At 38.1% G+C, this 13,972-nt stretch overlaps 1 protein-coding gene across 1 annotated transcript in view; it reads left to right on the top strand.

Moving 5' to 3' along the window:
* The window catches only part of CRACD (capping protein inhibiting regulator of actin dynamics), a 138,988-nt gene that overhangs the window by 72,556 nt on the left and 52,460 nt on the right, over positions 1 to 13,972 (top strand). The window contains exon 3 of the mRNA XM_026093775.2: positions 3,652 to 3,723. Coding sequence (XP_025949560.2) covers positions 3,699 to 3,723 — 25 coding nt within the window. The 5' untranslated portion in view covers positions 3,652 to 3,698. The remainder of the gene's footprint in view (positions 1 to 3,651; positions 3,724 to 13,972) is intronic.

Here is a 13,972-nt window from a genome sequence, read left to right as displayed (position 1 = left end):
AAGAAAAAAGAGGTACATTTTGTTACATTTTGTACAGAAGCAAGAAATAAAGATTGATATCTACAAATATGTATGAAAAGGTTTTAGCAATCCCACTGTCTTGATTACCCATCATATCGAAAATAAATCAAGATGAAATATGAAGCCAGCTAAGCTGGTGAGAGGGAGAACAAATTTCAGCTTGGCATCAATTACTGTATTTCTGACCATATATTTATGAATTCTCCTTGTTGCTGCTCCTTCTACCACCAGTTTCAAATGTACTATCTTTCCTGCATTCCTGATTTTAGAAAAGCTACTCCAGGATTTTCCAGCAGCTTCCAGTTCAGCAAAATGATGGGCTTAAAATTATTCTCATGACTAAATCCTATTGAAAACCTGTGAAGAAGTTCTGAAGATGCTCAATTCATTCCTCGAGGTTTCCTGAACCTCATGCTTGGATTATTTTTTCCCAGAGAAGCCTCCATGATTCTGGAGAAATGAAAATCTGCTTCCCAGCCTAGTTTGAGAAATCCTTGACACAATACATTTTTTGTATTGACCTCAGACCTGTGGAGCACATATGGAGACAGAGGAATAGCTAGAGAAAAAAGGGCTTCACAGAGCCCCTGTGAAGAGGCTAAGCCCACTCATAAGGGGATGGGATGGAGAAAATGTGCATGGAGCATGTTGCCACTGCCTAGGATATGTGATAAGATGGTGAAAATCCCCTGTGTTTGAGGGAATCTTTCAAGAAAGCGCAAGGAAATGCTTTAGCAGCCCTGGATATTTCAGGTTACAGATAGGATATTTGTCTGTCTCCTTTTCAGATGTTGTGCATGTGACTTCCATGTTCAGCAATGTAAGTTATTTTCTGCAGAAGAAAATGTAAACCTTTTAAATGTCTAGTTCATAACATTCTTCAACTGTTAAAACCTATTTTCATGTAAATCAATGGAGAAAAAGAATGCTTTCTTCTCTCTTTGAACTTTAACTGTACAGAGAGTTTACTCAATTCACCTTTTGATCCTCCTTCATTTAATGCTTTGATATGTAAGAAAAACTTGTGTTTCAGTTTTTATCTTTGCTTAAATGCCTAGTCAGAGAAAGGTTGTAGTATTGGTGACAAGCACTTGTCGGGGGGGAGGAGGGAATCAGATAATAATGTTGGTATTAGGAAGTTATAGGAATAGTGGTTTCTAACCCTTTGTTATAGAAGAGTTGTCCACCACTTGTCTTCATGTTTGTTGTCCGAGTGATTTTGTTCCTCAACTGCTGTTGCAAAAAGTTGTTTGATAACCTTGTGGGATGATGAACACTGTACTAATTGTCCCTGGCTAGGAGATTGTTTCTGCTGGGCCTGGTCATTCATGCCTCTCCAGATAGAATACCAGATCATTGCAATACAAAGGACTAAATGTCAAGTTGTCTGGAAAAACAAACTGGTGCAAAATTTGAATAGGACTGCGTAGTGCTTCTAGGAGCTAGCTCTTGACATGTGCGCTTTTCGTTATCGTACTGTTCATCTGTTGTTTTCCAAGTTGAATCTCCATTCTGGGGTTTGAGATAATAAAACTGCAAAGGACTTGAATAGCTGCAGAACATCTCCAGAGCAGTGACCACAGTTGTTATCCATAGAGCATTTGATCAAGTAGCCATGCAGTCTTTCTAATGAATCCTGAGCCTTATCATAAGCTCTCATAGTCTGAATTAATCCTGGCTTGCTGGCTGTTGGGAGCTGATGCTAGATCTGTGTGTAGTGCTGTGGGAGGGGGGCTGGGTAAAGTGAATTTATTTGCTTTAGGGAATCTTGTTCTGTCAGTTGCTGGAATGGAGGAAGCAGTTCTTCTAGGTGGGTCAAAATGCCATGCATTTTATCAGACCAGAGTAGTTTTTCCTTTTCTTTTCTTTTCTTTTTTCTTTTTAGCTCTTTTTAATTAAAAATGAAATTGAGTTAAAGTCATTCTCTTGGCTTCTGAGAATGTTTCATTAATGAAATAAAATATGTCCCTAAAGATAAAAGTCCCTAAAGTCGTTATTAAACATAATCGAGAAAAATCTGCTGAGAAATTTGGTGTGAGATACCTCAGAAGGGAGGGGGACAGGAGAATATTACTCCAACTTTTTTTGTCATCACCTTTCTTTTTTATCCTCATCTCTTTATATTTGCTTCCATCCCATTTATCTGCCTATGTTTTGGGGGAGTGATCATCAGTGTGTCTGTATTTTCAGAACTTAGTGAAATGAGGCCACTAAGCAGCCAGGGTTTCTTAATTGTTTCTCCAAATAAGCTAATAATATGTGTTTAATTGACCTTGCAGAGAGAGATTCAAGAAATCATATCTTACTGAACGCAATATGTACAATGGATTAATTAAAATTCTACTCTGTCAAAGGCTTTATCTTACTTAGTTCAAAAGTATCCACTATTGGTATGCAAATGCTAAGAAGCTCTGATTAAACCATAAGATGAACTTGTTTTGGTTTCACATTAAAAAGATATAATCTTTCTGAAATATTCTGAGTTTTGTGAGAAGCACTTTTTGGTTCAAACACCTGGGTGTAAAGGCCACTCTAGTACTTGTTGTTGCTGATTAATTATCTTTGGGTAAAACTTGTAAAACAGATAATTTTAAACAAACATAGTGCAAGACTTGAAAAGAGAACACTAAAAAGGAATAGTCTGTACAGGATTTTACTACCCTAGAAGCTACTTGAGTCCTGGGAGATATGAAGATTAGACCACTTCTTTATATTCCGAACTATGGATCTGGGAGCCTAGCTCTAGCATAAGTTTTTTTTTTTTTTCCTTAAATCATGTTTGCAGAGACCTATTCATGGAAGACTGAATCTTCTGCAACAGGAGCTACTGAAGCCCTGGGGAGTATGATCCAGAGCACAGAGAAGTACTGTAGTGGTCTTTGGCTCAGATTGTGATGTTTGAGAATTGCATAGTGAAGTCTTTGTTAGGTTTTATATTCAAAACTTTCTTGCTTTCTTAGAAGGAATTGCATCATTGTTGCTTCTTTTATGTGGGTAATACAGACTGCTTAACTCCTGTCTCAGTTTCATGGTATTATAGGATGCTTCAGAAAATACAAGTGTCTAGCACAATTTTTCTTGGCAAACACAGGCCCCCAGATTTCAAGATTTCATTATTGACATTTAACTCCTCTTTCAAAGTTGAAAACACGGATGGTAAATAATGACTTTGTGTTTTTCTGGCCTTTTAAAAACTGCTGGTGCTGATTCATAGCAACTATAAAGAGTTGCATTCCAGGTATACCTTATTGCCCTTGGAAAAGGTAAGGTATTTTGGCTTCATAGCTGGGGAAGATTGAGCAAAAAGTAGCTATATAAATTAATGTAGCAAATGAATGTCACATGAAAGATCAGTCAGAAAGTCTTACTGATCAATCTGAAATCACCTTGACTCTTGCTAGTTAAAACCTCCCTTAGCATTTTTCCTGGGAAACTGCTGTTTCAAAAGGACTTAGGAGGAGTGTTAAATAAAAGCAGTGTGCTGAAATACATGCTCAACTTGATTTGTAAGGCTGTTCCTACGAGCTTATTTTCATTTTACAATATGTCCTTTAGAGTTCTCTTAAAAGCACAAAATACCAAACAAACTCTTGTCTTTGGTGATTTTCATGGCTTTTGTTTCTTCCTCAGAGAAGATCAAGTCTGGAGTTTCTCTGACTTCGTCTGAAATTGTAGGGATGATCAATTTGTTTAAGAAACCTTGTAAGTACTTGACTGATTCTGTAGATTATGGAGCACATGATGTCCTGTCATTTGAAAGCTCATTGTTAATTTTTTGTGGCTTACTCTGGAATACTTTGAAGGGGGAGCTGGCTGAGGGGAGAATGTGCTGTGCTTATTGTTTTCAAGCAGGAGCTGCTGCTAATTTGTGTGCTGCTTTTGTCCATTTTTATGGGAGTTGTAATAAACAGCATGTGTCAAATCCAAACCAAAAAGGTTATTCTATGTTCTTGCAGGTAATTCCCTGTAGCATCACTGGGAGGTATCTGCACTGCAATGGGAAAATTGTCTCCCCCTAGTTTATGATTATTTTCAGACACAATGCTTATCTTTACCTTTGGCGATGGTCCTTGTAACTTGTGAAAGTTTGGAATGTATGGATTTGAGTTTTGAAGTAAATGAAGTTAAGTAAGTAAGTAAAGTAATTTTGAAGTAAATAAGCATGTGTTCATGTAGGATCATCCTGATTATTTTTCAGCATTGTCAAAAAGTTTGCTATTTTTAAAGCTTGCTACTGTAGTTCTAATTTCAATGGATTTTTCTATATTAATTGTCAAATATTATCATCTGTCAGTTGCACTGATACTAACTTACATTTATTTCATTTTTATTTCTTGTATTGGACTTACAGAGATTATTTGACAAATTCAATATTCATTTGAGTTAAATGATGCAAATGGACTCAAGCAGTATTAAATTTGTACCTATGTAGAAATACCAAGCATGCTATGAAGCAGTGATGCTGGATTAATGTAGTGTCCTTCTGTTCGCCTTGTTGTTGGTGGCATTTTTTGGGGAGTGAGGGAGGACGGGTCTACCAAGTTGCTTATAATGTACAAGATTTGCTTTCAGCTTAAGCCAATGGTTAATGTCTTAACGTGACAAATGCTTTAGCTCTTTTTCAATTTCCTGGTTATATGTCTATTTCAATTCAGAAATAAAATAGTATCTCTGTTTTCATTAGATTGTATGATGTATTGAAAAGATATCAAGAGGGGAAGAGGCTCTTACTTGATTCACTATCTGCTGATTGGAAAAAGACAGCAAATCCCAGTGTGACTGATGACTGGGTCAGACTTTCTGCCAGGGAAATAAAGGAGAGATGAGGGAATGCAATAAATTCTTTACTTCTCAGCAAGTTATTTAATCAGCTCTAATTATGCATTTAAAGGTTGGAAGAAGTAAGAAGACTTACTTTGCAGTATTGAGGAATTCATGTGGGAAGGAGAGACAGAAGTGTTTAAAATACCTGGCTAGTTCTCTGTTGTCATCTGTTAATAATTCACACGTCCCTTTCATCTATATTTTGTTGAGAGAAACAGAGTAGGCTTGAAATATAAAGAAGCTCTTAACTTCTTGTGTGAGAGAGTAGGAGTACAGCATGTCCATTCAGTACAAAGGAAAGAATTTGCTTGTGTGAAGTTTTAAGACTTTTTTAGTTTTCTGTTTGTAGGCGATTCCACCAGTGGAATGGTGGGAAGGAAACTGCATTTCTCTTACGTGGCTTTTATACTCATGTTAACTATACTCATTGTTAACTATTATTAGTTATATAATAACTAAGCTACAGATTTCAGACCCAGACTTTCCCAGAATCTAGTGCCTAGTTTGTAGAAAAACACCTGCTGTCCTATTACTGTCAGATAAATAGTAGATCACTGTCTTGTCTTATACTGTTTTTTGTGGTTGATCATTGGATTATACTACTGTAAAGACTTGAAAATCTCTGGTAGCCGTGGGCGGGAAATTCTTATTCAATATCACATCGGTCCTCTCTGAAAGTCACGGTTGCTGTTTTAGGAAGCCTATGTCCACAGCTGCCTTCTACTTTACTAGAGAAAGAAATGACTAGAATATGTGTGTTCCCTGTGGGTACCTGAGTTTTGTGGAAGAGATTTAAAGTAGAAAGGTAGAGGAAAAACTACAGTCTGTCAGTCTCTTCTAGCTGAGGTGAGCAATGATAATTTTGTATGCTATTAAAATATTGTTGGTATTGTCTTAGGATATTTGTTCATTCTGGTCACTTAAGAGTACAATTTAAGAGATGTTCATAAGTATTAGCAGAATTCTAAAAGTTGATAACAAACAGATGATGTATGCATCCACAAGTACTCTAGATAGCATAGCAATCTTTTTTTATACTAAGAACATGAAGTTATAATAGCTCATGGGTGGAGACAGCCACTAATTGGCTAACTCAGTACTTTGTAGGGAAGGCATTCATTATCTTCGTTTTGTAAGACTTCTTTCTAGTGCCCTTTTCTTGGAATGCAAGATCTGACTGTCTGTCCCCATGGGGCAGGACTGAGGTTCAGATTACTCCTCTGTAGCTCGATCAGACTCACTGCTATTGGAAATGGGACACAGCTAGGTAGAGTTCCTCTCTGAACCAGCCATGTGATGCCTGTATTAAATTTTTCCTATTATAAAACAACCTGTCCTTCATGAGCTGCAATTACTCAGAACCTTTTGCTTTAATATACACATGAAATTATACTTCCAGTAAAATGCTTCATGAAATGATTAGTGATCTCTGCCCAGTGTAGTTGGGAGACTTCTCTTCTCTGGTTCACTGTTTTTTTTATTAAATAGTAAGATTAAAACCTTGTCTTCTTACTACAGAGATGCAATCTCTTCATGGTTTTCTTCTCCCATGGCAGACTACATTTAATTCTTATTCTGGAATGTTGTTTTTCTAAATGATGTGTTCTCTTCACATGAACTACAGAGCAGAGCACTTGCCCATTTCACAATATAGCCTAAGGCAGGAATGACCCGCTGTTCTGTAGGTGCATTTTTTCCCATCTGACTATGCAGGTGCTTCAGGATAATAACAGGATTACTCTACAGAGGGTACTTGGGATATCCCGAAGAACAAGTACAAACAAACTTTACCGGTATGATGGCATGGTCCAGGAGGGCAGGGCGGAGATGCCCAACTATTCAGAGCAAGGTCAAGTCCTCAAAACTTATTAGCCCTGGCAAAGAGCCCATTTGAGCAGATCAGAGCAGGGTTGTGCAAGGCTGCTCGGGAGGCTGTGCCTTGCTCTTCAGCACCCTGAGGGGCTTACTGCTGCCTTGCTCTTACCCACTTTGGATCTTGGAACAAAGATTATGATGTTTTCTATTATTAAAAAAAAAAAAAAAATCCCTGCCCCCTTCTACTGGTGCTCCTTCTGCTAGGGGCCAAATAATGCTGGTGACTTCTCTGCATAACTTACCCACAGCTGGTGTCTCTGGAGCTGCTGCTTGGAATTCCAGTCATGCTGTGAGCGAGCCTTGTGTTCCCACCAAGGCTTCAAAGAGCGGCACTGTCTCTGGGAGAGCTCTTAACTGAGGAGTCTGAGGACTTTTCTACAGACAATTTTTGCAGCATAGTGGTTGGAATCACTAACAGTATAAGTAAACCAAATTTGATATTTCAAGGATGTAGTGCAGATTGCCTACTTGTAATTATTGTTCTCTGAGATGTAAGGTCTTATGAGTGTTTTCACCACTGTCCTTCCTCAGTCTTGATTTAAATTTCACATTCTTTGGTTGAGAGGCTTTTGGCTTCTTTTATGCAGTGCATGTGGTGCCTGTACAGGAATGTGCTGCTATGAGTACTGCCAAGCTAAAACATTCTCCAGCTATAGATGCTTGCATGCAGGTACCAGTTGTGTGAGTGTACACATAGCCAAGACACCTCAAAGAAGAAAAGGCATAGGGAGATAACCTGTTTCATCGTCTATCCACTGTCCCTGTCCAATTCACCCTGAATGTTTTATTTAAATAAAATTAAGGAAAATACTTACCGATCCTCTTGGAAGAACTTAGTAATAAGTTCACGTGTTTTTAAAAGCTATTTAATCAATTTTGTTAAAGTAGTGAAATGCCATTGCTCTCTTAGGTCATCCTATTTCCATTCTGTTTGGTTAAATGGTTATCCAGGTGGTCTGCATTGCCTTAGCGTTCATCATGGGCTTTCAGATACAAGGTGGGTGATGCCGTTAAAGGATTCTGCCTACCAAATTCAAATACACATCTCTGAACGCTTTTTACCTGTGTGTTTGACACTGGTTACAGAACTGCCACTTTTTTCTTTTCCTTTTGAAGGTTGAAGCAAGTAGCAGCTGTCTTCCTGTTAATGAAATTGAGTTTCAGTTCCTGTATCATGAATATCTAATACTAGGTAGCTGTATGTATTCTTTTCTGTTTTTTTCCAGATTTGTCAGTGAGCTGCAATACAGTACGTGATAAACTTCACGTTCAGAAATGTTGAGTGGCTTTGCTCATGTTCATTTAGTATTTGGTGGAATGTTAATAAAGCAGTGAATCCTGAGGCAATACAGCAAATTATTTGTAGATGGTTAATTTTCAGTTTACATTTTGAAATATTTAGACTCAAAATTTGTTTGTACAAGTCAGCTAGAGAACAGATATATGTAGTGTTAACAGTGACTAAACAAAGCAGCTAGAATAGCATTTACTCAGAGTTATGCACACAAATTGTGAGTAATTCATATCCTGGCATATATAAGTCATATCTCTACCTTTGGGATTACAACAGCTGATAAATCAAGCCAGACTGAAAGCTAGGAGAATTGGAGGTAGATCTTGCTGTTTTAAGGCACAGTTGCATCACTGTCTTCCATTTTATTCTGATATGATGCAGTGATGCATTTTGCAGTTTGACTGCAAATAATTTACAGCAGTAAAAGCAGGAAAAGTAGGAGAAAGTCGTGTTTATCTTGAAATTGAGGCATTCCCTCTTATGAAAAATGCTGGAGAAATGTTGCTCTCCAACGGCATTACAATGTGTTGTTGTCCTGCAACTGGAGAGTGTCATTTTTCTTTCTTCCATTTCACATGTAAAACTTACTCTTACAAAGTGAAGAAGAGGAGACAAAGGGACGGAGAAGCATGAGCCTAACTGATATTGTGAAAGGTTATCCTCGTATAACTGACCGTGCTGTCATTTCGTATATCTGAATTCTTTCCTCTGACTCTCTTTGGTGGATGTTATTGCGTATATGGCTTTGGGGCTTTAGCTCTGCTGTTTGAAGAAATATCAAGACTAGCACTGTCATGTAGAGCGTCAGATAGTTTTTCTGAAATGCAGTGGGGAATTTGGTGAGTATGGGGATCTGACAAAGGCCCAAAAAAGGGCCCTGGAAAGCTTGTTCTCTTCACTTAAAACTTCTTGCTATAAACGTTAATTTTCCGCTTCTGTATGTCATGGTTAAAATGACTGCCCACAATGCAAAGCTACTGCTGCTGTTGTTCCCGTGCTCAGACTTGACAAATCTTTCAGAATGATAGCATGAGGAAGACTTCAATAACTAAGAAATGCAGACTGGATTTGCTTTGTGATACTTTGCAACATCTCAGCCTCAAAATGCGTTGGGGAGAGGTGTATATACCTCTTGAGACTAGCTGGTTGCATAATGGAAGTGGACTATTTTTATACCCTTTTCTTTTGGCTTGTTTATTATTTTTGTTCTGGTACAGTTCTTTAGAACTCGTATCCCCGGATGGTGCTTTCCAGAAGTGGAAAAATACTGTATCGAATACTGAATACTTTTAGTCCAGAGGAATTAGGAATAGACATGAGGCAAGTAAAAAGGATAGAAATACATGAGTGCTCACCTCTTTTCCCTGTCCCCACCCCTTCCCCTCATTCACTCTTTGGAATTTCTTTTACAATGATTGCTCTTGAGCTTTGAGTTATACAAGTGGAGCAGAGGTATCAGGTGGATGTTTTGTGCAGTGTGGCAGGAAGGCTATGGTGTCCGTAAAACAGTCAAGGAAGGGAGATGGATACAGTTTATTCAGCGTGGACTTCCCCTGAATCTCAGTTTGAACTTCCCTTAACTACCCTTACCTGGGCAAATAGAGCAACAATTTCTGCACCAAACTGCTTGCAGAGAACCAAAATATGCTTCAGTGCCTTGGAAACAAGTGTTCAGACCTGAAATCAACTCCCAGTTTGATCTATGCTGGACAGTCGGACTGTGCAACTAATCAGTGCCGGGACCAGGGTTAGAATTCCTGTTGCTTGCTCTTTTGACTATACTTGAGCAGGTAGAGAATATCTGGTCTGCCAAAGGGCACCCTCTAAGTGGTATTTTTTTCAGATGGTGTTGTAACGAGGGGTGTTGCAGTTGGCTGGTACCCTGGGCTTTTACGGCTGCCTTACATCCTCAGAGTTGCCACAGACCCATCAGCAGTGCTAGTCTGAGGAGTATTGTGTGTTGATGGATGCAGTAGGAGCTCTATAGGATGCCATGGCTATGAAGTGAAACTAGCTGGCGTTGCTGCTGTACCCATCTGCAGTGGTTGTGAAGGGCAGAGTCTTTGAAATCAGCCAGTCTAGGTTCCCCAAATCAGTCTTCTCTAAATACATTCACTGTTTAACAGAATTAAAAAAGAAAAAAAGAAAGAAAAAGGAAAAGAAAACATAGCCTGATGCTGTGATCTAACTGCTGTGCTGAAATCTGAATCATCTACCGCTGGCAAGCAGCCCCATTGGAGGAATTAAATCCACCATGTGCTGACCCCCTCCTGTGACATGCAGGCTCCTCCCAGCTCCCACAGAAACTGGTTCAGCAGCAAACTGGAAGGGGCCATCTGGGAGCTGGAGACAGTGGCTGCAGGCATCAGTGGTCGGTAGCACTACCGAACAGTGAGAGTATATGCTGCCCAGCATGCAAGGAACTTAGCAGTGAGATAGAAAGTTGCACTCCTAATATCCTTCCAAAGCTACATGTAAGCTGCATTTTTGAATGTAGATGTCTTATCTTGGAATTGACAATGCATTGATTTCCCTTGACAGTAGTTAGTTTAACTGTCCTTACCAGCACAGAAAGCCTTGTGCTTTAGTTGGCCGAGTCCCCTATATTCTCTTTCATTCTGGGACATAATAAATACATTTCAGCATGGTAGGTGATTTTGGAGAGAACGCACTATCTCCGTTGTCAGTGAGATTTAATTGGATCCAACTTCTATGGCTAAATTTAATGTATTTCACCAGTTTAGTGGTGATAATGATTTGTAATAACACCACAGTGAAAAAGTGTGTGATCAGCATGATTAGCCTCAATGGCAAATTCTGGCCTGGAACTGAACCAGTGTGAAAATAGGAAATAGTTTTCTTCTTTGTCCCCACTGCCTGAAGGAAAGAAAGTGCAAGGAGATATTTAAACAAGACAGGTCTGGTTGCTCTACTTTAGGGATATAACAAATTGTTCATTTGCCAAAAGGCCTTTTCATACTTGAATTATTTTAGTTATTTTAGAAATGTTTAGGATTAGAAATGCTTCAGTATCATCTTTCTCTGCCTGCTTATCTTCCTCTCTTTTAGTTTTCCCCATAGTGAGTAATTAATTTTCTCCTGTTATCATAAGATAGACCAGATGGAGGGAAGGTGAGATTTCACCTAGCATCACAGTGGTAGCTTTTTTTTTCTTTTCTTTTCTTATCTTTTTTTTTTTCATTTTTATGGTGCAGCTCTTATAAAGAGCCCTTTTTTGATATTTCTATTCATAGCCTGTAGGTTAAGTACATATATCTTTTTTGTCTGACATTTAAAATAACACAGGTTCTACTTATTAGTGTTATATGTTAATAAATATACTCAACATTAGCCAAATAAAGTCGATGACAAAGTATCCCATTTGAGTATTTTATGAAGTGAACATTAATTTTGCAAAGATAAAATAAAAATGTCCAAGATAGTTTTTGTTTCTTAGATATTTATATAGAAGTCTTAAGCTGTAAAATTTCATTGGATTTTTCTTAGCTTACCTGTCAATAAGTGTTTCAAGTGATGTCCCATTTCTGTTTTAATTCTGGAAAACAAAGGAAAACCGTGACCACCTTAATTCTTCAATTGCCTCCAAATAGCAAGAGCTACACTCAAAATTGTACATATGAGATATTACTTTTGGTCTGGGTTCTGACCTTTTCTTTCTTAACAAATAACAACAGGAAAATATTATTTTTTATTCTGTATATTTTATTACGTTGATGGCAAGATGAGGAATTGAGTCAATTTTAAGCTCCTTTTCTAAAGCAGATTTAGTATTTAAGAAAGCTGCCAAAAGCTTAACCCCGAAACCTGTAGTTCTCTTCCTGTAATACAAAACTTCTTACACACTTCTTGTCTCAGTCCTTGGCCTAGACTGAAGGCAGCCCAGGTTAAGGGCTCAGATATGGGTATCTAGCAGTTCCCCATTCTGTCTTTAATTCTGCTCTGTGAAAAAGTTGTTTGGACTTTGTGTCTCAGCCTGTTCTCTACTTACCATATAGGGAGAGGTGATGAAGCAGGAGCATTTAGTTAAGATTTGTAAAATGCTTTGACGTTTGAAGTACAATACTAGTATATTAATGATAATACTAATGATTAATTTTGATTCCTTTTGGCCACCTTGTCCAGCAGAATTATGTGGTTGAAGTTTGGCTTTTCACCTTCCCATATCCGAACCTCTCCTCACTGTTGTTTTCCCCATGCAAATGTTCACTCAGGTCTTTGCCTTTATTACCAAAATTGGCCAGTCTTTCTGAATGTCATGGTTCATGCAGTTCTTTTCTTAAGAAATAGTTGATCTGCTTTATTTTCTACTTAGCTCTAAACCACAACAGCATGACGTGAGTCTGTGAAGTTAGAGCCCGTCACAATTAGTTCTTCTTGACACATACAGTCGGAGTTCAGATTTGACTTGGCTTCCATGTCACTCAAATATGGTGGGTTTTTTGACTCATTGCAAAAATTGTAGGTGGTTTTAGGATTTCAACCTCCTAAATTTGGGGAAGGGAGGTGGCTTTACCACCTGCTGTTTGGATTTACCTTTATAAAATTGAATGAGAAGATTATAAAAATGTTTCCACTGGTATGGTTGGTGATTTGCCTGGGAGAAGACCCCTTTTCTTCCTGACTTTATAACCTTTGGAATTCTGAAAGAAAACACACAGGCATTTAAGAATCACTTTTTGTTTTTCTTTTTTGCCTGGCTAGAGTTATGTGTAGAACTATGCTTGAACTTTTCTCTAATGTATTTCTGCTTCACAGAACACACAGTGTAATTTTACTTATGGTCCATTAAGTTGTCCTAAAAAGCTATAGCTCAAAATCAACTATTCCTTATGACTGGGACTAAGTAGGTTCACAAAATGAAAATTTGACTCTTAACTTCATCTGAACTATTTAAAAATATTTTGTCAATTCGTGTGCATTACAGGGATAGAATTCTTATATAGGTTTATCATGGTGAAATTACACTAAACTGGAACTATGTAAAAATGAAAAAAAATCACTTGACGCCTTTCTTGGACACTTGTCAGTTACAATGAATCAATAAACATTTCTATCTGCTGTTTTTCTTCATCAGTTAGTTCTTGTTCTGTGTAGTGACACTGCTTTCAAAGTGCTCCATAGGTTGCTACTTTTAGTGCTTCCAGCTGCTATATGTCACAGTCTTTAAAGATTTCAGTTTGGGTTAGGCAATGAAAGCAGAAAACACTGTTTCTGATTTTTCACTGTGAAAAGAAACCTTATCTAATAAGATTCCCTTTATCTAACATTCATAAAAGAATATTTGTTCTGTGTCAAAATACCTCAGCAATGTATTAGTTTGTTCTTTAATGCATCTCTTATAAAAGAAGGGGAAAAAAATCCCAATCCCAGTCTAAAATATATGCAAGGTACCTGCCTGCTTTCATCTGTGATTTATTCACAAAGTCTTTTCTCAGACAGTTGGCTCTCCACTCCTGTGCCCATCCCAGTAACCCCTCTCCGCCTCTGTTTCAGAACCTTTCAATAGGATGATGTTTACCTTTCTTCATAGCTGAACTATGGTGCTGCCTTATAATTATCCTATGATCAGCTAGTGTGGCCAGGTCTGTCTTCTTTCCCATTTCTAACTGATCAATGTGAAGCTGATGGGAGATTGCACAGCAGCGTACACTAAATGTATCAGTTCATAATGCTTCCATATTTCCTGTCATTTCTGTTATCCCGGTCTTCAAGTCATCCGGTTCTTCCAGCATGACATTCTGATTCGCCTTTATGTTTGGGACACCTCTCAACTTTGTCTTATCGCTATGTGTCAGTAGCATATTGCTACCATTTGCGCCTTTTTCACTGAAGACTTTTGGGTTGGGAATTTCATGCTCTGTCCATGAGAATTAACATTTTCCATAGTAAGCCAATAATTTTTGTGAAGACAAATGTTCCTTCTCTCACCAGTGAAAA

The sequence above is a fragment of the Dromaius novaehollandiae genome, chromosome 4, assembly GCF_036370855.1.
Source record: "Dromaius novaehollandiae isolate bDroNov1 chromosome 4, bDroNov1.hap1, whole genome shotgun sequence".
Taxonomy (NCBI): domain Eukaryota; kingdom Metazoa; phylum Chordata; class Aves; order Casuariiformes; family Dromaiidae; genus Dromaius; species Dromaius novaehollandiae.
This window is presented reverse-complemented; position numbering and strand designations above follow the sequence as displayed.